General features: G+C 40.2%; 2 protein-coding genes across 2 annotated transcripts in view; one reads left to right on the top strand and one right to left on the bottom strand.

Moving 5' to 3' along the window:
- Positions 1-3,052: 3,052 nt before the first annotated feature.
- Positions 3,053-23,993, top strand: part of LOC119726391 (organic cation transporter protein-like) — a 50,237-nt gene continuing 29,296 nt past the window's right edge. The window contains exons 1-3 of the mRNA XM_038198046.1: positions 3,053-3,325; positions 22,601-22,777; positions 23,666-23,770. Coding sequence (XP_038053974.1) covers positions 3,212-3,325; positions 22,601-22,777; positions 23,666-23,770 — 396 coding nt within the window. The 5' untranslated portion in view covers positions 3,053-3,211. The remainder of the gene's footprint in view (positions 3,326-22,600; positions 22,778-23,665; positions 23,771-23,993) is intronic.
- On the bottom strand, positions 7,087-10,321 carry LOC119726622 (chromatin modification-related protein eaf-1-like). Its single transcript, XM_038198374.1, has one exon. It carries the CDS (start codon positions 10,304-10,306, stop codon positions 8,579-8,581), a length of 1,728 nt encoding a protein of 575 aa, XP_038054302.1. The 5' UTR covers positions 10,307-10,321; the 3' UTR covers positions 7,087-8,578.

The raw sequence follows: 23,993 nt of genomic DNA, 5'->3' as shown, positions 1-23,993 counted from the left end.
CCATGAGAAAGGGGCCACAAAATTGAGCTAGATCAGCTGGTGATTTAACCCAATGAAACCTACTGGAAAATGTTGGGCCTAGTCCCAGGTATCACGAATGGCCACTGCCAGACATTTTCAGTGGTGGAAAGTGCCCGCCAGACATGAAAAACCTGTATAGGAGGGGGCGTGGCCATAACCCCCTCCCATTCGTTTTCGCTGATAAAGTAGCAACGCATCGATATAGAAAAATGTAAAACCAGTTTCTATATGTGCCCTGACTCTTGTAGAATACAAAATTTAACTTAAGAGTAATTTAAGATCTGACTAATTATCTTAAGAGCGGCGCGAAGAGCTTGAAGGGGGCGGGGCTACCACCCCTCCAAGCATATTTTCGCTTATATCATTGCAACGCATTATATTAATCCTGTCAAATTTTCCTGGCATGTTTGCCGATGCCTTTTGGCTATTGTGAATCCATTTTTAACAAAATAAAGCACACTGTTCTCTCAGATGTCATTGCCAAAAGAAGTAGGTTATGTTCAATATGAACAATATATGTACATTACATGTGCCGGGGTCGGAGCTTATAGTTTAAAAAGGGTACAGAAAATGAAAACTTACAAAACCTGTTTTTTGCGGTCCATTTCCTTTGTTTTTGTATGCTTTGACAGACACTTTGACACTGGTTAATATATTCATACATGGAAATACATATTATTTTCACTCTTTAGTGGGCGTGGCCTATATATTTAAATCAGGCTGTGAATAATTGCATTCTGAATAAAACGAGAAAAAAATGTATGAGTTTGCTGACCGAACACAGAGCCAGTAAAGGAATTATGTCATGATACCTTTCGGATGCCTTGGTATAAGAGATTATCGAATGCTTCAAACAAATCTTACAGACGCAGAACAACTTGTCATGCACGTATTATGACAGTAATATGAAAATGACAGTATACCAGGTGTCATGATTTTACAGGATGCTTTACACTGTTATTCACTAACAGTCCAGGAAGGTATTTCAAAATGATTTGGTAGTTTTATTTTTTGATGTTTGCAAATGTTGTATTTTTCCTTTAAAATTTAAGTTCCCTTAGTTCTCATAAATGTAGAGTTTTGCTTATATGCTTTTACCATGTAGGCCCACTATACTACTATAGCAGTATATGTACTTTAGTGTGCAGGAGGTAGTGACCGTACACTACTTTTTACGTAACGGAGTCAGGCAGAATAAACAATGATCCATTTCTCATCCATCCTACATGAACAACCATGCATGGACACCTGTTACATACATGTACATGTACATGTATAAGCCTTTTCGGAGTTCCAACTGCGCACATTCGTAACCCGTGACAACGCACATTATTTGTCTCAAATGCCCTTTGACAGTACCCACAATGTACAAACAGCCTTTTGAGACAAATAATGCGCGTTGCCACAGGTTATGAATGCGCAGTTGGAACTCCGAAAAGGCTATTGTGGAGTTACAACAGAGCATGCTCAGTCATCTTAACAAAACTAGTCTAGGCAAGACACTGAAGTTTAGATCCGGAAAGGGCAAGGGGATTGGGTGGCTGGGATGAAATTCCTTCATTTTTGGTACTATGCCCTATATGTTCCATGCACCTTATTATCATAACGGTTGGTAAAGCTGGCACTATCACAGGTGGTATTTGATGTGATGTTTGGTCTGGCTTCAAGAGCTCTGATTATTAAAACAAAGAACTCCCTCGAAATTCCAAAATCCAATGCTTTTCTCCTTGTAAATGTACATGTAATGGGGAGAAATTTGATGTTAAAGTTTGATTTTTTTGTCAATGTCTCCCTGAGTATTTTAAACTTGCTACTTCTACTTTCATTTGCACTGTTGAGGCAAGAACCAGGTTGAATTCAATGTTTATCCAAAAAAGAGAGTTTCCCTCCAGTTTGGCCTAGGTGGCTAATTCATTGTTTATGTTAACTTTAGTCTTGCCACCTGCTTGTGTAATCTATTCACAATAAAAGTGTGGCAGTGTTCTCAAACCATAGATAAAGCATGGAGAAAGCAAATACCTCAGTCCCCAGTAGTTAATTTAGGCCAATCCATTCCTATTTCATTGTCCTTTTGCCAAGTGATTGCCCTTATGCACATTTTTACCCGTTGTTCTGCCCAATTCCATAGACCATGCTTCATTTTAAGACCAATCAGTTTCCGTACCGGCAGCGAGGAGTGTAGCTGTGCAATATGTTTCCCACAAGTTTGTGTATGATTTATCTGCCGACGCCATTTTACTTTTTCTTGACAATTTTTTTTTTTGGGGGGGGGGGGGTTCTGCTTCCATCCGGCATAAAGTTCAGACAGTAAAATTTCATGTGCATAATTAGAGTGCTATTCCATGCACATTATGGAACACCTTCAACCATCCTTGCTCTATATATGCCTCTACCATATTGCAATGGCAGTGCACTGATAATCCAATTATCGCCCATGTATGGTCCCAGCTTGGGTCAAAGCAGTTTGGCATGGAATGTAAAGAGAAGTACACTGTACGCGGCTCGCGTAATTTTGATTCCTAGGAGGGTTAGGGGCAATGTCATGAATAATTCATGTTTATCCATGAGAACGGACAATGACATCAACAGCATTGTTGTTAGTTACTCAACTAGTTACAATACATTAAAGCATTTTAAAGAACGGTTGTCGTCGAGCTACCACACAGTAGCCAAGTGGAGAGCAAGATAAGCTATGGATACAAAGATCCCTGGTTCGAATCCACGTCGTCGCTGCTCATTTTCATCAGCTATTTTTCTTCTCCAAATTTATCACTGAGATAATTTTAAATTAAGGGGAAAATAGAACGAGAACCTAAGTCTTGCAATGATTCAAAGGAAAAACTGAATTATTCATGACATTGCCCCTAACCCTCCTAGGAAAAAAAATACGCACACGGCCCCAGTATAACCAGCAATTGTTTGAAGTGGGCGGTCCTTTGGAGAAGTAAATGTTGATTGGTCAATCTCTTAGCTGTGCAATCCAATGGGCCCATAGACCCACAGATCCGCAGACCCACTGAGTAATGTCAGAAGTTGCAACGGATATGCGGAAAGCGCTAATAACCCCAAAGTATACAATAGACTGGGCTTGGTCTGGTAATGCGGGTTGTGCCCGACCACTCAAATACAATTGTGCATTGGCACGGTGTGGACTTACAACCGAACCACAGAAGACTTTTCTTGGTGAAAGATGCGTTTCGACGAAGTCTTGACCTGCGTTGGGGAGCTGGGTCTGTACCAGTTCCGTGTGGCTCTGTTCATCACCATTATGTTGGTACCGCTCATGTGGTATCCTAATGTTGAGGTGAGATAGGCCTAGGCCTAAGTCTTCTTGAAAGCTAATGCTCAGCACAACGGCGGCGGAACGGTTTTAAAAAAAGGGGGGGGGGGCATCACCAAAAAGGGGCACTTGCTCGCTAAAGTCATCTTCCGTCGGTGTAGCAGCGTATCCAGATTTTTTTGGGGGGGGGGGGGGAGGGGCACATCTATGGTGGCCCTGGAAGGGACATCACACATTAATATTTCTGCGCAGAAATCTGCGATGTCGCACATTTTATCGCAGAAATCTGCGATGTCCCATATTTTATCGTAGTCTAGGGGCTAGACGCAGTTCTTGTTTGCTACGCCGATGGCCGGTGTGGCAGGTAATTCTGTCCCCCCTGGTAAATGTGTCCCCCGGACAGATCTACCGGGTCGTGACCCGGTAAATCTGTCCGGGGGGACACTTTTACCTAGGTAAACCTGTCCCCCTGCACGACGTTAAATGTGTCCCCCCTGGTAAATGTGTCCCCGTGCAACGTCACAAGTCCAGCACCCGGACTGTATATTAGTGAAGTTATTAACTGTTTTTGCTCGGCGCCTTGCTAAATTCGGGAATGGTGCTTACGTCATCAAAGCACAACTCCCGTTTTGTTTTCGTATTGCTACAAACATAAGGTCTATAGCTGTCCCTAGGCGTACCTCACGATACGTCAGACGATCAGACGATCCTCGTGGAGAAAGGGGGTTTAAACCGCTCGGAAAGTGCCTTTAAATGAGCTTGACGACCAGTTATAAAGATCCAATCATTGCCAAGCTCAGCACGAGGGGATACAAATGTTTACAGACACAAAGATGGCAACAAGTAAAACGACAGAACGAACGAAAATCTTTTTTGCCTGGAATTGAATTATTTATTTTAGTTGAAGGTATTATATGATTATCAGAGCTATAAGTATAACTTCCATTAGATTTTTTTTATTTATTGATTTATTTATTGATTTATTTATTGATTTATTTATTGATTTATTTATTGATTTATTTATTTATTTATTTATTTATTTATTTATTTATTTATTTTTTTTTTTTTTTCCGTTTGAGTGGAGTTCTAAGACTCCATTTATTCACATCATTCGGCATCAAAATACATACATCACACAATTAACATTCAAACATTTACATCATATATCCTGTTCAGAAACTTACTTCACACAGATAACATTCAAACATTTACATCACATATCATGGAAAATCATACTTACAAAGACAAATTTACTATATAAAACATCCAAAGTTTCCTATTTTTGAAAAGTAACAACATAAACTAAATAAAATAACACTGAATTACATAAGTTGGTTAAACAAATTCAAAACTAAGTCTTCGATATATACAGAATGATGCTGTTAAAAATTTAGGGATAAACAATCACATTTATTATTTTTTTATACAGATTCATTTCACAAGTGACAAATATTTTCAAGCTGCAGACTTAGAAACAAAATCTTAATTTACCGTCTTGGGTGGTACACAATACAGCGTTTCTAGTGTAAATCGACTGAAATAATGTATCCTCTAGTCTAGCTTTTTCTCGAGTTATGAATCTTTTCAAATTACTTTTGTATGCCTCCAGGACATTGCAAGAGCCTCCCTTCCAAAAAATAAAACTACATCTAATTTTCCATATGACCCTATGTAGGCGGCCGACAAAAAATAAACACAACTGGTTTGTAATACCTTGTCCTAATATTCGGGTTTTATCAGATAAACAGAAACTGGGATTATTCGTATACTTCTTAATAATGTTTTCAACAAACAACCAAGAGTCCACATGATTTACACAATTAATAAACAGGTGCTCTATAGTTTCACTTCCTCCTTTACACAGGGAACACTTATCATCGTCTAATATACCGAAACGTTTTAATTTATCTTTCGTGGGAAGAATTTTATGCTTTAATTTGTACCAGATGTCTCTGTCGTCTTCATCAAGAAATTTACACCCTCCAATAAGCCATATTTGTTTCCATTCCAAACTGTCTGCGTGAAAAACATTTTCCCAAACCTTTTGAACTTTCGGAGTAGCCAAGTTGCGATGAATTAAACTAGTATATACCATTTTGACATTAGTACAAGATAACTGTATTATTTTGTCCTTCTTGTCCTTCAAGGTAACATAATTCAAGAAATGGTTGGCAGGACCTTCTCTGCATTCGTTAATATAATCCTCATTTACATTTTTCTTGATGCATGCAACGATTCTTCCAGCGTTTATCGGCAAAATGTTACACATTTGAGCTACTTTACTGAAAGAAATTACTTGACAGTTTTCTAAAACTTGACCCAGATAGAAAATGTTCTGCCCTTTGAGAACTCTGCTATTCATAACAGTCTCACAATCGCCTGTGACGACATTATTCTCCCACAGCGGGAGTTCCCTGGTTTCATTAATACATGAAAAGGTATTATCTACATTGACAGTTTTGTCGAAATCCTTAATCAACTCTTTATAGAAGGGCTGCGTTTCTTTAACTGCTGTCTTGTGATTACTGAAAATATACCAACCTAGATTATTAAAACCACTTGACTGAAAGAGAGAATATTCGAACAAAACTTTCCACTTGCCAGAAACGCTGATAAATCTTTTTAATACGTTAATTTTTAAGGAACATAACTTGGCCTTAATATCCAAAACACCCAAACCTCCTTTGCTGGCTGGACTACACATAGTTTTCCTGTTGATTTTGTCAATTTTACCGTCCCAGATAAAGGCCCATTTAATTCTTTCCATTTGATTTATGTAATCATCAGGGCAATGGAGAACACTGCCGTAGTAGGACAGGCTTGCGCCAATGTAACTATTAACCACAATTGTTTTGCCTTTCAGTGTTAAATTCCTATTTTTCCAGTTTTTAAGAACAGCGGTCATTTTACCAACTCGACTTCCCCAATTCCGGTCGGTGTTGTCGTCGTTACCGAAATATATGCCTAAAATTTTTAAGTGATCATTGACCCAATTAAAACCACCCGGTTTATCCTGACGATTTTTCCACTTACCCATCCAAAGGCCATTGGACTTTTGAAAATTGATTTTCGATCCCGAACCGCTACTGTAAGTCGAAAAAATATTATCCAGAGTATCAAAATCGCGATTATCAGAAACAAAAATGGTAGTGTCATCCGCATGTTGGACAATTTTCAAAGTTTCATTCGGACAGTTAGGTAGAGGAAAGCCTCTGATCAGACGATTATTTCTAATAAGACAGGCCAAACCTTCGGCACAAATTGTGTACAGCAGGGGTGACAGAGGGCATCCCTGCCGAATACCCCTAGACACTTTAAAAGGCTCCGTAATAAAATTATTTACAATTACTGAACTGGACGGGTTGCTGTAAAGAATTTGAATCCAATTAACCAAATGCTGTGGGATACCCATTTTGTCCATGACTCTAAACATGTAAAACCATTCTATTCTATCAAATGCCTTCTCCTGATCTATACTGAGGAGTGCCCTCTCCAAATGTTCATTATTAGCATAATAGATTGCATCTCTAATAACCATCAGATTGTCTTGTATATTTCTTCCAGCTACACCACATGATTGATCTTCCCTTATAATGAAAGGCATGATTCGTTTTAATCGGTTAGTGATAACTTTTGAAATAATTTTGTAATCTACATTAAGCAAACTAATAGGTCTCCAGTTTTTTAAATTACATCTTTCCCCCTTATTTTTAAAGATCAAACGAATCAGGGCATTATTCATTGAGTAGGGTAGACAGCCTTTAGATTTACATTCGTTAATAACATCTTTGAAATCGTTTTGAAGAATGTCCCAAAATAACTTATAAAATTCAGCTGTTAATCCATCTATACCCGGTGATTTATCTTTGCTCATTTGTTTAACAGCGCATAGAATTTCAACATCGTCAAAATCGCTATTTAAGGAATCTATTATTTCTTCATCAAAGACAAAACCATCAATTTCATTCAATATAGCGTTAAGTGAGTCGCTGTCAACTTCTTCACTAGTGTATAACTTTTTATAAAAAGAGTTCACATGATTACACATCTTATAGGAATCATCATAAGTTACGTCATCTTCTACTAACATATCAAAAGAGTTGTCTTCCGATCTTTGTTTTTCAAAACACTTGAAAAAATGCGAACTTTTCTCTCCATTGATTTTGTTGATATGGGACCTAATTCTCGTCTTTTCGAGTTTTTTTTGCTCGAAGTGTTTGATTTTTTGATTGATGTCGTTTATAACTTTGGTGTTTGGGTTATTTTGGTTCATTTCCTTAGTAAGATCATTTTGGAGATTAGTTTGATAATCTTTTTCCTTGTAGAATTTCTCTAGACCATAAGCTTTCAGGATTTCTTTAATTTTACATTTCCCATAATCCCACCAAATCAACAGATTATCAAAAGATCCCTTCTGCGTTTGCCAATAATTCCAAAAAGTCCGAACTCGGTCAACACAAGAATCATCTTTAAAAATGTTATTGTCACAGATCCATCTGCCAGGACCCTTAATAATAGTGCGATTATTCAAAGTGCAAGTAACAAGTAGGTGATCTGACAACCCAGTCGAAATAATGTTTGTTTTTGTCAAAAGGGTATATAACTGACTAGAGACAAATATATAATCAATTCTGCTACTTCTTTTCAGAACTCTATGAAAACAAGTGAAACCCTGTTCTTTTGGATAAAGCTTCTTCCAAACATCGATCATGTCATTTTCTAAAATGAAATTTTTCAGATTTGTAACACTTTTATCATTGCTAGCTCTCGTATCAATTTGACAATTGAAATCACCTGTAACGATCCAGTTTCCGTCGTCTTGTTTCACATACTCGGAAAGAGCACTAAAAAACCTTTGTCTGTCATACATAGGATTTGGAGTGTAAACACAAAGTAAGTGAAACTCTAAATTTCTACAAGAAAAATCACAGCGGATAATTCGACCTTCATTATCTCTATCAGGATTTGTGAATTGGATCCCACTTCTGTTTGACGCCAAAATAGCCACTCCTCTTGAGTCACTTTGGCCGTGGCTAAACAAAATGTCCCCACCCCACTGATTTTTCCACAAGACCTCATCTGAACTGACCGTATGAGTTTCTTGAAGACACACAAGATCGTAATTACCCTTTTTAAGTTGATTGAATAAATTTTCCCTTTTCTCCCCCTTGCGTAGCCCGTTGACGTTAAGTGTGGCTATTCTGAGCATCAAACAAAGCAGGAGAAAACGGAATATGATTTACAGTACAAGCAAAAACATATGAAACCCTCAAGAATTCAAGATTGTGTTGCTTTACCCTTCCCTCGTCCTCTCGGCCCTCGACTAGGCGATGCCTTCTGGTCCTTTTCCTTCCTTTCCCAGCTTGTTCTTTTCTTGCGGAGTCTCTCCACGCCCCCTCTCATATACCTAACAAAATCTTCATCTTCGTTGTCTGTAGGTTGTGATGACGGAATAATGTCTTGTGATGCGTTCTGCCCACTCTGTATCTGCTTTATGGTTTGTTGGCTGGTCTGCGGTGCTAACCGAGGTGCGTTTTGAGATACAGTTTGTGGTTCAGCCTGCGTTGTAGTCATCAGTGGGGTCTCCGGTATAGTATGCAGAACTGTCTGCTGTGTGATCTGCGTTGCGATCTGCGATGCAATCTGCGGTGCAATCTGCAGTGCAGTCTGCTGTTCGGTCTGCGGTGCAGTCTGCGATGCGGTCTGCGGTGCGGTCTCCGGTGCGGTCTGCGGTGCAGTCCGAGGGGCGGTCTGCGGTGTGGTCTGCGGTACGATCTGTGATGCTGTCTGCGTTGCAGTCTGCTGTATGGTCTGCGGTGCGATCTGTGATGCTGTCTGCGGTGCCGTCTGTTGTATGATCTGCGATGTGGTCTGCAGTGCTGTCTGTGGTGCGATCTGTGATGCTATCTCCGGTGTACTCTGCGGTGTGGTCTGCAGTGTGGTCTGCGATGTGGTCTTGGGTGGGGTCTGCTGTTCGGTCTGCTGTTCGGTCTGCTGTTCGGTCTGCTGTGCGATCTGCGGTGCTGTCTGCTGGGTGTCTTGTCGGCTAGTCTGCCCATGGGTCTGTGGTTCTTGTTGATTGGATTGCTCCATCTCTTCCTCTTCTTCTCTGGTTATTTTCCTGTAGCTTTCCCCCACATTTTCCTCTTCCGTGTCTTGGTTTTTTCTCTTTTTGCAATATTTTTTCCCATCCTTGAAGCGGTAGGTTGGCAGGTTGTATTTCTTGGTTAGAGTTAGCGGTTCGATTTGGGTTTCATCGAAGATGGAGTCTTCAGTGTCGTAGTGTGTCGTCGAATCTCGGTCGTCTTGACTTCCGCCAGGGATTGCTAGGACGGGAGTATTTACTCGTGATTCTTCATCTGATTCTACTTCCAATCTATCTTTGCGACTGTTTTCATCATGATGTGCCGAAGCTCTATGCCCGTATGCGCCGCAGACGTAGCACCTCCCCCGGGCCGGACAGTCTCGGGCGAAGTGGTCCGTTGCCTCGCAGATCTTACATGTTTTGAGCTGTCCCTTATGTCGTATTGGCAGGGTGAAACTTCCAAGTCTGATGTAGCTGGGGATTGGTTTCATTAGATTCTTGATCAAACAGCTCCGCACTCCTGTTTCTACATTACTGTCGAAGTCATGATATTGTCTTTTTATGTTCACCACTGACCCATAAGCAGACAGAGCCGAAATGACCGCCTGGTCGCTGAGTTCGTAGGGTGCTTTTACGTACGCAACTACTGAATTAGCTATGCTTGCCCTCTCGCATTGCACCAGCAACCCATTCAATACCAGTCCATAGTTCGCTAGTCTTTCACAATCAGCTTCGTTGTCCAACGTAACATTGTACCATTTGTTATTGAGTTCTGCTATGCACTTCATTGTGTCTTTGCTTTTCAATTCCTTCTTTACAGCTTCGTAGACTTCTTCAGGCGTGACGATGTCTTCTATTCCTCTTGTATTAAAACGCACCGTGTTAGGGCGTCGTAGCTGGGGTCGCCCCGATCTATACATGATGGCCCGTCCAAAATGGCGACCACCTCTCAACGTAGAATACTGAAAGTTGGGAGAACCACGGGCTAAAGCCCTCACACCTCCTTGGAACTCCCAGAAATGTCTTATTTAATATCTATACTCACAGGGAAGAACAATATACTCGCTATGATGACGAAAATCGATCGGTATTCGGTTGAAAGAAGTCAAATCTGCGAGAGCGATGTGAAACGTGTCTTGCGTCTTCCGCGATATTTATTTATTTATTTATTTATTTATTTATTTATTTATTTATTTATTTATTTATTTATTTATTTATTTATTTATTTATTTATTTATTTATTTATTTATTTATTTATTTATTTATTTATTTATTTATTTATTTATTTATTTATTTATTTATTTTTTTTTTAATTATATTTTTTTTATTTTTTTTATTATTATTTTGTTTTAATTTTTTAAAGGAAATTGGGGAAGACTAATCAGCATGGCTAGGAGGATATTTTTTTATAAGGAACATTGGGGAAAACTAACCAGCATGGCTAAGAGGATATTTTTTAAAAGGAAAAATGGGGAAGACTAACCAGCATGGCTAGGAGGATATTATTTAGAAGGAAAATTGGGGAAGACTAACCAGCATGGCTAGGAGGATATTTTTTAGAAGGAAAATTGGGGAAGACTAACCAGCATGGCTAGGAGGATATTTTTTAGAAGGAAAAATGGGGAAGACTAACCAGCATGGCTAGGAGGATATTTTTTAGAAGGAAACATTGGGAAGACTAGCCGGCATGGCTAGGAGGATATTTTTAAAAAAGCAAAGTTGGGAAGACTAACCAGCATGGCTCGGAGGGTACTTTTTAGAAAGAAAATTGGCACAGCTAGTAGCCTAGCATGAATAGTGAACGAAGTTTACGTGAGGCCGTACAAACGCAGCGTGGAAAATTTCAAGGATTGTAAGGAACGGATCATTAAAACATACACCGAAAGTGAAGTAGTTTATAGGTTAGTATAAGTAGTAAGGAATGCCGGCATGTAAAAGCTCTTACCAGTCTGTTTTGGTAAATTTGACAAGAAACCAGAAATTTGTCTAAAAAGCGAGACTCATCAGGTACAGTTCGCTAGACCTTGGGTAGGTTTCGTCTCGAGACTGTACGTTTTCGTATTGCTACAAACATAAGGTCTATAGCTGTCCCTAATTACCTCACGATACGTCAGACGATCAGACGATCCTCGTGGAGAAAGGGGGTTTAAACCGCTCGGAAAGTGCCTTTAAATGAGCTTGACGACAGTTATAAAGATCCAATCATTGCCAAGCTCAGCACGAGGGGATACAAATGTTTACAGACACAAAGATGGCAACAAGTAAAACGACAGAACGAACGAAAATCTTTTTTGCCTGGAATTGAATTATTTATTTTAGTTGAAGGTATTATATGATTATCAGAGCTATAAGTATAACTTCCATTAGATTTTTTTTATTGAGACGAAACCTACCCAAGGTCTAGCGAACTGTACCTGATGAGTCTCGCTTTTTAGACAATTTTCTGGTTTCTTGTCAAATTTACCAAAACAGACTGGTAAGAGCTTTTACATGCCGGCATTCCTTACTACTTATACTAACCTATAAACTACTTCACTTTCCGGTGTATGTTTTAATGATCCGTTCCTTACAATCCTTGAAATTTTCCACGCTGCGTTTGTACGGCCTAACGTAAACTTCCTTTACTATTCATGCTAGGCTACTAGCTGTGCCAATTTTCTTTCTAAAAAGTACCCCCCGAGCCATGCTGGATAGTCTTCCCAACTTTGCTTTTTTAAAAATATCCTCCTAGCCATGCAGGCTAGTCTTCCCCATTTTCCTTCTAAAAAATATCCTCCTAGCCATGCTGGTTAGTCTTCCCCAATTTTCCTTCTAAAAAATATCCTCCTAGCCATGCTGGTTTGTCTTCCCCATTTTTCCTTCTAAAAAATATCCTCCTAGCCATGCTGGTTAGTCTTCCCCATTTTTCCTTCTAAAAAATATCCTCCTAGCCATGCTGGTTAGTCTTCCCCAATGTTCCTTCTAAAAAATATCCTCCTAGCCATGCTGGTTAGTCTTCCCCAATTTTCCTTCTAAAAAATATCCTCCTAGCCATGCTGGTTAATCTTCCCCATTTTTCCTTTTAAAAAATATCCTCCTAGCCATGCTGGTTAGTTTTCCCCAATGTTCCTTATAAAAAATATCCTCCTAGCCATGCTGATTAGTCTTCCCCAATTTCCTTTAAAAACAAATTAAAACAAAATAATAATAAAAAAAAAAAAAAAAATCAATAAAAAAATAAAAAAATAAAAAATAAATAAATAAATAAATAAATAAATAAATCAATAAAAAAAATCTAATGGAAGTTATACTTATAGCTCTGATAATCATATAATACCTTCAACTAAAATAAATAATTCAATTCCAGGCAAAAAAGATTTTCGTTCGTTCTGTCGTTTTACTTGTTGCCATCTTTGTGTCTGTAAACATTTGTATCCCCTCGTGCTGAGCTTGGCAATGATTGGATCTTTATAACTGTCGTCAAGCTCATTTAAAGGCACTTTCCGAGCGGTTTAAACCCCCTTTCTCCACGAGGATCGTCTGATCGTCTGACGTATCGTGAGGTACGCCTAGGGACAGCTATAGACCTTATGTTTGTAGCAATACAAAGCGTATCGTGAGGTACGCCTAGGGACAGCTATAGACCTTATGTTTGTAGCAATACGAAAAAAAAAAAAAAGAAAAAAAAAAAAGGGGGTTTAAATTATATTTTTTATTTTTTATTTTTTTATTTTTTTATTGATTTTTTTTTTTTATTATTATTATTTTGTTTTAATTTTTTTTAAAAGGAAATTGGGGAAGACTAATCAGCATGGCTAGGAGGATATTTTTTATAAGGAACATTGGGGAAAACTAACCAGCATGGCTAGGAGGATATTTTTTAAAAGGAACATTGGGGAAGACTAACCAGCATGGCTAGGAGGATATTTTTTAGAAGGAAAAATGGGGAAGACTAACCAGCATGGCTAGGAGGATATTTTTTAGAAGGAAAATTGGGTTTTCGTTTTGCTACAAACATAAGGTCTATAGCTGTCTCTAGGCGTACCTCACGATACGTCAGACGATCAGACGATCCTCGTGGAGAAAGGGGGTTTAAACCGCTCGGAAAGTGCCTTTAAATGAGCTTGACGACCAGTTATAAAGATCCAATCATTGCCAAGCTCAGCACGAGGGGATACAAATGTTTACAGACACAAAGATGGCAACAAGTAAAACGACAGAACGAACGAAAATCTTTTTTGCCTGGAATTGAATTATTTATTTTAGTTGAAGGTATTATATGATTATTAGAGCTATAAGTATAACTTATATAACATCAACACGTAAAAGTTCTTACGGGGTAGGTCGTACAGTCTCGAGACGAAACCTACCCAAGGTCTAGCGAACTGTACCTGATGAGTCTCGCTTTTTAGACAAATTTCTGGTTTCTTGTCAAATTTACCAAAACAGACTGGTAAGAGCTTTTACATGCCGGCATTCCTTACTACTTATACTAACCTATAAACTACTTCACTTTCCGGTGTATGTTTTAATGATCCGTTCCTTACAATCCTTGAAATTTTCCACGCTGCGTTTGTACGGCCTCACGTAAACTTCGTTCACTATTCATGCTAGGCTACTAGCTGTGCCAATTTTCTTTCTAAAAAGTACCCCCCGAGCCATGCTGGTTAGTCTTCCCAACTTTGCTTTTTTAAAAATATCCTCCTAGCCATGCCGGCTAGTCTTCCCCATGTTTCCTTCTAAAAAATATCCTCCTAGCCATGCTGGTTAGTCTTCCCCATTTTTCCTTCTAAAAAATATCCTCCTAGCCATGCTGGTTAGTCTTCCCCAATTTTCCTTCTAAAAAATATCCTCCTAGCCATGCTGGTTAGTCTTCCCCAATTTTCCTTCTAAATAATATTCTCCTAGCCATGCTGGTTAGTCTTCCCCATTTTTCCTTTTAAAAAATATCCTCTTAGCCATGCTGGTTAGTTTTCCCCAATGTTCCTTATAAAAAATATCCTCCTAGCCATGCTGATTAGTCTTCCCCAATTTCCTTTAAAAAAATAAAACAAAATAATAATAAAAAAAATAAAAAATAAAAAATATAATTAAAAAAAAAAAAAATAAAATAAAAAAAAAAAAAAAAATAAATAAATAAATAAATCAATAAAAAAAATCTAATGGAAGTTATACTTATAGCTCTGATAATCATATAATACCTTCAACTAAAATAAATAATTCAATTCCAGGCAAAAAAGATTTTCGTTCGTTCTGTCGTTTTACTTGTTGCCATCTTTGTGTCTGTAAACATTTGTATCCCCTCGTGCTGAGCTTGGCAATGATTGGATCTTTATAACTGTCGTCAAGCTCATTTAAAGGCACTTTCCGAGCGGTTTAAACCCCCTTTCTCCACGAGGATCGTCTGATCGTCTGACGTATCGTGAGGTACGCCTAGGGACAGCTATAGACCTTATGTTTGTAGCAATACGAAAAAAAAAAAAAAAAAAAAAAAAAAAAAAAGTTTTGATGACGACTTCGGGAGCGAACGATTTGCATGGTGGGCGTGCGCGCGAGTGTACCGCACCTACGGGCCGCGCCAGGGCCGCGGCCGGGGACGGGGACAACAGTGCACCAGCAGCAGGCCTGCGGCGCGGTGACCCGTGTCGCGTATAATTTTGCCAATTCTCCTCATTGAAGTCCGCCATGACAGTCACACGCATATCGGCGGCTGATGCGCGAGGGCGTGCTAGCGATAGGTTGAGTATTACTACGCGTGCCTTCTTGCAGAAGCATAGATCGGTTGATTAACATCTAAACGTTAATTTCATTTTGATAATTATTGAGGAAGGGTGGAAAAATCTAAAAATGTATAGCCTGTGCGCTGAATTCATTATAATAACATCAATATAACAACTTATGCGTGCAAAACCAGGGCCGGGACAGAATTAACTGGAGGGGACAGAATTACCTGAAGGGGGACAGAATTAACGGGACGGGGGGACACTTTTACCTAGGTAATTCTGTCCCCCCGGACACTTTTACCGGGGGACAGAATTACCGTCCACACCGGCCACCGATATAACCGGCCATCGCGAGAGGGCGCTATCACGACCAACCAATATCACCCACGAACCTGTCGGAACAACGTCTAGGGTACTTGCATTGATCTCCATGTCTGTGTATATGGAGATCAATGGGTACTTGCTATTGGTTGTGTAATGCGCGCGCATCTGTTTTGCCTAATGTATGTAGCGCGCATTATATATGTTGCATAATTACCCCAAATAGATGCATATTCATAGTCTAGTTCCCTGACGTACCATACCGCGCCGTATCCCGCGGATTGAATCATGATGTACATTTTTTGTACAATATTTGTGTATACTGTACATGTAGTGTAATGGTGCATGTGTATCAAGGTGACCGTTTTAGCCCATTTTCGGCTAACTTTGTCAGAATTTTGTAAAAAACACGAGAGTTTGACAGAAAATTTGACAGAATGGATTTTTTGGGGCAGATTTCAGGCAGAATTCTGCAAAAAAATGGTTGTAAATTTGATTTGATGAGAACAGCAAATTTGAACAAAAAATGAACAAATTCTGAACAACAAATTTGAACAAAAAATGATACATATTTGTTTAAAAAGCTTCAATCCTTTTCAAACAAACCCTGGCATAATGGGACAAGATGGCTGGTCTAGGCAGAGTTGTAATGACTCGAGTCAATTACTCGACTCGAGTCGACTGGAATCACAATTTTTGGTGACTCGACTAGACTCAAGTCCCTAAGGGTAAATGACTCAACTCGACTTTACTGCGAGCAAATGACTCGACTCGACTCCAGTCCCTTATCAAAGTACTCGACTCGACTCGAGCGAAGGCTGATGATTAAGACTCGATTGAGTCCCAAAAATACAAAGCGCAACTTTGCGAAAAGTATTCGCAATGACTTACGGTGCAAAATTTATGCTCACTTTACTTTGCGAATAGCAATCATGTACAAATAAACAAGTGTCACAGACTCCCACCTCATGGTTCTAGAACGCACAAATTACCATCCGGGAACCAGATTTTTAAACACATTTTCTAATTCGCTGTTTCATCATCGGTTTTTGGCGTTTTCTTATGGAGCTTTTGTATTTGAACGCTCGCTAAAGTTATTGCCTCCTTTTATAAATTTTGGTATACATAGTGTTCAAATAATCGTAACTCGAATTGACTCGAGCTAAATATTTGTCTCGACTCGACTCGACCTTTTGACCTATAAAATGACTCGACTCGATTCCGTCGAGTCACTTCTTTAAAATGACTCGACTAGACTCGAGTCACAAAAATCAGTGACTTGTTACAACTCAGTGGGTCTAGTGCTGATCCACTGGGAAACGTCGTCATGGCCGAATCTGCATTTTGCCCGAAATTTACAGGGTAATTTCATGACATCTTTATGTGACTATAGAATGTTTATAATGTGAGTTGAACCTTAATTATGGGTAATACTACCAATCTACATGTGATTTTAAGTGTTTCAAGTGTATTTCGAGTAATTCTGGGGAATTTGGCAGATTTTTGATAAATCTGACAGATTTTTTTATGTGCATTTAGCAGAATTTAGCTCTGACCTTACGGTCACACTGATGCGTACGCACATGAGTGTACGAGTACGGCGCCTACGTGTATCATACTCCGCCAAGTTCTCCGTCGTATTTTACGAACCAAACAGCGCGAGCGTACTGCAATGCTACCCCGGACGGGCCCGGCGCCGTACACCATTTTCGCCCACTAGTTTCCCCCATTTTCGGGGGGGGGGGGGGGAAATTTAAGCAAGTACCCTAGACGCAACCTCGTCCCCAGTGCTTACTTTATTTCCAACCTGGTTTCCAATAGTAAACCCTGGATAGGAAACTTCCTTCCTGTATCCTGATTCGATGCCGCAATTTGCTAGGAATGGTTTTATATCGTGTAGTTGGTGGTGTTAATTTCCAACGTGCATTACGTATTTTCACGATCATTGTAATTTTAACGTCCACGCCTTTTCCAAAATACTCATTTCCTTTCCAGTTTGCTCATATATAAGTGTGAAATGTGACACTGCGGATTGACGGGCCAGATTGTAACATTTTAACTTGATAAAAGTCGTGCTTTCATAACTCTAGAATTCTGCAAAAAAATGGTTGTAAATTTGATTTGATGAGAAAACAGCAAATTTGAACAAAAAATGAACAAATTCTGAACAACAAATTTGAACAAAAAATGATACATATTTGTTTAAAAAGCTTCAATCCTTTTCAAACAAACCCTGGCATAATGGGACAAGATGGCTGGTCTAGGCAGAGTTGTAATGACTCGAGTCAATTACTCGACTCGAGTCGACTGGAATCACAATTTTTGGTGACTCGACTAGACTCAAGTCCCTAAGGGTAAATGACTCAACTCGACTTTACTGCGAGCAAATGACTCGACTCGACTCCAGTCCCTTATCAAAGTACTCGACTCGACTCGAGCGAAGGCTGATGATTAAGACTCGATTGAGTCCCAAAAATACAAAGCGCAACTTTGCGAAAAGTATTCGCAATGACTTACGGTGCAAAATTTATGCTCACTTTACTTTGCGAATAGCAATCATGTACAAATAAACAAGTGTCACAGACTCCCACCTCATGGTTCTAGAACGCACAAATTACCATCCGGGAACCAGATTTTTAAACACATTTTCTAATTCGCTGTTTCATCATCGGTTTTTGGCGTTTTCTTATGGAGCTTTTGTATTTGAACGCTCGCTAAAGTTATTGCCTCCTTTTATAAATTTTGGTATACATAGTGTTCAAATAATCGTAACTCGAATTGACTCGAGCTAAATATTTGTCTCGACTCGACTCGACCTTTTGACCTATAAAATGACTCGACTCGATTCCGTCGAGTCACTTCTTTAAAATGACTCGACTAGACTCGAGTCACAAAAATCAGTGACTTGTTACAACTCAGTGGGTCTAGTGCTGATCCACTGGGAAACGTCGTCATGGCCGAATCTGCATTTTGCCCGAAATTTACAGGGTAATTTCATGACATCTTTATGTGACTATAGAATGTTTATAATGTGAGTTGAACCTTAATTATGGGTAATACTACCAATCTACATGTGATTTTAAGTGTTTCAAGTGTATTTCGAGTAATTCTGGGGAATTTGGCAGATTTTTGATAAATCTGACAGATTTTTTTATGTGCATTTAGCAGAATTTAGCTCTGACCTTACGGTCACACTGATGCGTACGCACATGAGTGTACGAGTACGGCGCCTACGTGTATCATACTCCGCCAAGTTCTCCGTCGTATTTTACGAACCAAACAGCGCGAGCGTACTGCAATGCTACCCCGGACGGGCCCGGCGCCGTACACCATTTTCGCCCACTAGTTTCCCCCATTTTCGGGGGGGGGGAAATTTAAGCAAGTACCCTAGACGCAACCTCGTCCCCAGTGCTTACTTTATTTCCAACCTGGTTTCCAATAGTAAACCCTGGATAGGAAACTTCCTTCCTGTATCCTGATTCGATGCCGCAATTTGCTAGGAATGGTTTTATATCGTGTAGTTGGTGGTGTTAATTTCCAACGTGCATTACGTATTTTCACGATCATTGTTATTTTAACGTCCACGCCTTTTCCAAAATACTCATTTCCTTTCCAGTTTGCTCATATATAAGTGTGAAATGTGACACTGCGGATTGACGGGCCAGATTGTAACATTTTAACTTGATAAAAGTCGTGCTTTCATAACTCACGGCGCGACCAACTGATGCTGTTTTTACCCCAGACACCGCATACAAAATCAAACGCTAATGTAACGCACATACAGGCACCAGACTTGCAATTGGGTCTATGATGGTTTTCCATGGCACATGCATGTTATCCAGTATATCCCGGCAGTGTCCCCGCGAGCTGCCTTTTAAATCTCCATGGTGTTCCCATTGTGTCCATAATTTGTATCACCCACATTATGGTGTTCCCATGGCGTCCGAATCCTCATGGTGTACCCATGTGTCTAAAATCCCCATGCTGTTCCCATGGTGTCCAGTAAATCCCCATGGTGTTCCCATGGTGCCATACCATCCCAATGGTGTTCCCATGGTGTCCATAAAATCCCCGTGGTGTTCCCATGTTGTCCATAAAATAGCCATGGGGTTCCCATGGTGTTCCCATGGTGTCTATAAATTCCCATGGTGTTCCCATGGTGTCCAAAAATCCCCATGTTGTTCCCATGGTGTTCCCATGGAACTCGTAAAATCCCCATGGTGTTCCCACGTTGTCCATGCAATCTCCATGGTGTTCCCATGGGTTTCCCATGATGATCATCTTAACGTCGCCGTAGCCATGCGCGTCGGCAAAATGAAACAATTTTTTTTTTCAATGGAAGATGATGTCTCAAAATCGCCAAACTCACTGGTTTGACTGGAATTCTGCTGCTGCGCAATTTCAACGTGTTTTTAGATGGGGTTATGATCGAGAATAAGCTTTATGTGGCCTCTCTGGACTCCCATAATATTTGCACTAAGTTTAGTCGGGCACCATTTGCAGTCATCAGCCGACATTTGAAGCAAAAAAGTCGGGTAAAAAAAAAAAAAAAGCCGCGTCGCCGCACCACTTTTTGGACAAGCTCCATACCAGAAACCGGAGACATTTTTTTTGGGCCTTACATGGTGTTCTTAATGACCCCATGGGTTTCCCATGGGGTCCCATGGGAATCCCATGGGAATCCCATGGGATGCTCATGGGACATTTCTGTAAGGGTTTCTGCGCAGATTTCTGCGATGTCGCACATTTTATCGCAGATTTCTGCGCAGATTTCTTAAACGCTCACGTCTTAAATTGTAGGTCAGGCAGCCTCCGTGGCTAAAAATAAACATGACGACATTAATGGCCCTTTTTTAAAGCGCGGCTTCGTTTCCGATTTCGCTTTATCACTTGTAGCTTTTAATGTTCTGATCAAATCTTTAGATAAATCACTTGCTTCGTAATATCATACAGTTATGATAATACAGTTTGATGTTTTTGTAAGATAGCATTGAGTAATGTTGATCTGGAATCTTCAAAATTACGGAACCAAATAGCACTGTTAGCAGGCGGAGCCGAATGAAGACCGAGTTTTGGAAAATCTCGGTAACGGCGTCAAATTCAAAATTGTACATGACGCAGCAAAAAGTTCGCCCGTCCGAGTATATTTGATGCACAAAATCGTCGTTGAATTTCAAGTTTTCTAGATGAAAACAATGAATATTAATTATCAACTCATTAAAAATAAAATTAATAAGCAATTAGCAGTTAATTAAACCTATATTATATACTCGGAAATACTCGGGCACTATCCGATTGTCGACGAAACGACTTCGGCAAAGTTCGAAAATTTTCGGAAAAAGGAGGAATTCCTCCCGTTTTAGTCACGTGACGTAAATTGTAATACATTGTATTACCGGAGGCTACCGGACCTACAACCTCGTCCCCAGTGCTTACTTTATTATCAACTGCGTTTCCAATAGTAAACCCTGGATAGGAAACTTTCTTCCTGTATCCTGATTGGATACCGCAATTGGCAAGTAATGGATTTTTCATCGTGTACTTGGTGCTATTATTCACAACGTGCAGTACGTGTTTTCGCGATCATTCGTCCACGCCTTCTCCAAAATATACTAATTTCCTTTCCAATTTGCTCATATTAATATGAAATATGATATTGCATGTTTTCTCGATAAGATCGTAACAGTTTGATTTCAAAAATCGTGTTTTCGTAACTCACGCCGTGCTCGCGTTGCTACGAACTGACTCTGTTTTTACCCCAGACACCGCATACAAAAACAAACGCTAATGTATAACGCATATCCAGGCACCAGACTGTTCCTCATTTGCATACGTGTTCAAAAATCTTGCACATGCAAATGATCCAATACCAGGGTGAGAGAGCAGGTAGTGGTGGGCGCGTACTGCTCGACACCCTGGGGACGAGGTTGACCGGACCTAAGATTCATCAGGAATAGTCTTAATCTTTTGGTCTGGGAACCAGACTATACTTTCGGCAGCCGACTACTATCCTATATGCAAAATTAATATCATGGAGACCAGAACCCCGACATTCTTAGACCCCTTAGCTTCAGCAGAAAAATAGCCAGGCGCCAGTGTGTTAAAAAGATGCAGAAATGTACGATAAAATTGTGCGACATCCGCAGATTTCTGCGATAAAATGTGCGACATCTCAACAATTTGCGATAAAATGTGCGACATCGCAGAAATCTGTGCAGATTTCTGCGATAAAATGTGCGTCATCGCAGAAATCTGCGATAAAATGTGCGACATCGCAGAAATCTGCGATAAAATGTGCGACATCGCAGAAATCTGCGATAAAATGTGCGTCATCGCAGAAATCTGCGATAAAATGTGCGTCATCGCAGAAATCTGCGATAAAATGTGCGTCATCGCAGAAATCTGCGATAAAATGTGCGACATCGCAGAAATCTGCGCAGAAATCTGCGATAAAATGTGCGACATCGCAGAAATCTATTTCATATTAGGTGCACTAAAAATGTACACCAAAAGCACATGATACGCCTCCACATTCAGTCTGCACTTAGGCATTGCGAAGACAACGTTGTTCAAATTTCTATGGAAGTGTAGATAGGACATGGTTAAAAATAAAACTAATTCTTACGTACGAATTACTAAACCGTACGTACGAATTAATAAATCACACGTACGAATTAAATAGTCAGTGGCGTAGCCACGGGAGGGGGGGGGGGGCGTGGGGGCAGTGGCGTAGCCAGGAATTTTTCAGTGGAGGGGGGGGGGGGCGCTGCTGGGGGGCTGGAACATTTCATGGGGGGTGTCATGATATGTTCAGTGGGGGGCGACTGGGGGGCGACAAGGTTTCATGGGGGGTGGGGGCTGTCACCCCAACGCCCCCCCTGTGGCTACGCCACTGCGACAGCCCCCCCATGAAACCTTGTTGCCCCCCCCCAAAGTCACCCCTCCTAAATTTAGTAATTCGTACGTACGGTTTAGTAATTCGTACGTACGGCTTAGTAATTCGTACGTACGGTTTAGTAATTCGTACGTACGGTATAGTAATTCGTACGTACGAATTAGTTATTCGTACGTACGATTTAGTTATTCGTACGTACGGTTTGGTAATTCGTACGTACGAATTAGATTTATTTTTAACCATGTCCTATCTACACTTCCATACATTTCAGTTTGTTGACTATCATTTCATTCTAGATCTTCACCAATCCCAGTGTTAATCACTGGTGCTCTGTCCCCGAGATACGGACCCAGTGTGGTGCCTGGGGCCTGGATGAGGCCCAGTGCGACCAGAAGATTATTGATGTGGCTGTCCCAACACTGAGTGGCAAAGGAAATGACAACTGTCGACGATACAACTGGACTGGTGTGGAGGTAGGCTCCTAATGGGTTCCAAGACCTTCGTGTTTCATCTTTTCACAGTTCACCGAGTCTTAAAGAACCGAAACAAGCATTATGCCATGTCCAGAAACAAGCACAGGAGGCCTTATTCATGAGTTGGCCATTTTTGTCGAGTTCCCTGAATGTATTTCATTAAGTGTTAACTGTTGAAAAGGATGGCGCCAGACTATTTATGCCATACTTTACCGTCATTTCTTTTTATTTTATTAATATGGCATGGGAATGTATAGGCCTGGGGAGTGTTTAATTACAAATGTTTAATTATTCATTTGAAGCAGACTGAAATTTATTATAAATTAAGTTGCTTTCATTTCTCTTCGCAAGTTCCAAAAATTAAGATTTTTACCTCACTTTCAATTCAATATGGCCGACTCGTGAATATGGCCCATTGCACGATAAGCTCTGGCCCAGTTTGGGAATGTCCCACTTCATATGCGAAATAGACGCGCAGTGCGCATCGATCGAAAAAACCTGATCTTCCCGAAAACCTTTCGGCAAGTGTGCGTTTATATGACCACGGCATGGCATTTACTCATTTGCAATTTTCGGGGACAGACAGACAAACAGACAGACACCACGACAGTAGACGAACAGACAGGCCGCCCAACAAGTGACATGGGTGAAAGCTCCTGCCAGAACTTAAAAAATCCAGACAGAGAAACCCAAGTTAAGTTGGTCTCAGAGCGCACAAAATTGTATTCTGAATGGCTATTCATCGCCAGAAGTTTTTTCATACTTGTGGTCTATACAAGGGGTCGTATTTAGCCCATTCTTTGCGTTATTTTAGGGGTGACCACATACGAAAACACTCGCCGACTCACAACTTACCACCGAAATCTTTGTTACTTGGCTTTTGATTAGGTAACGATCAACACAACAAGAGGAGAACTAAACCAGACCATCATTGACTGCAACGCAGGCTGGGACTTTGACCATTCAGTGTACAAATCCACTATTAAAGAACAGGTAAAGCTAAAGTTTTATTTTCCAATTTTGATTCGAAGTACTGTTCATGTAATTGATTAAAATATTAAAGTTTGAAGAGAAAAGCCCCACTTTACTATAAAGAAGAAAGTATGGGTAAATTTACTGTGTGGACTTCCGAACAAAAGAGGTCCACATAAACCAGGTAGAGGCGACGTTGTGTGGACTTGGGCAAGTCCACACAGTGTTTCCCCATTTCTGGAAA

This window comes from Patiria miniata, unplaced genomic scaffold (genome assembly GCF_015706575.1).
Source record: "Patiria miniata isolate m_02_andy unplaced genomic scaffold, ASM1570657v1 HiC_scaffold_2, whole genome shotgun sequence".
Classification (NCBI taxonomy): Eukaryota; Metazoa; Echinodermata; class Asteroidea; order Valvatida; family Asterinidae; genus Patiria; species Patiria miniata.
Note: the sequence above shows the minus strand (reverse complement) of the source record. Positions and strands in the feature narration are given on the sequence as shown.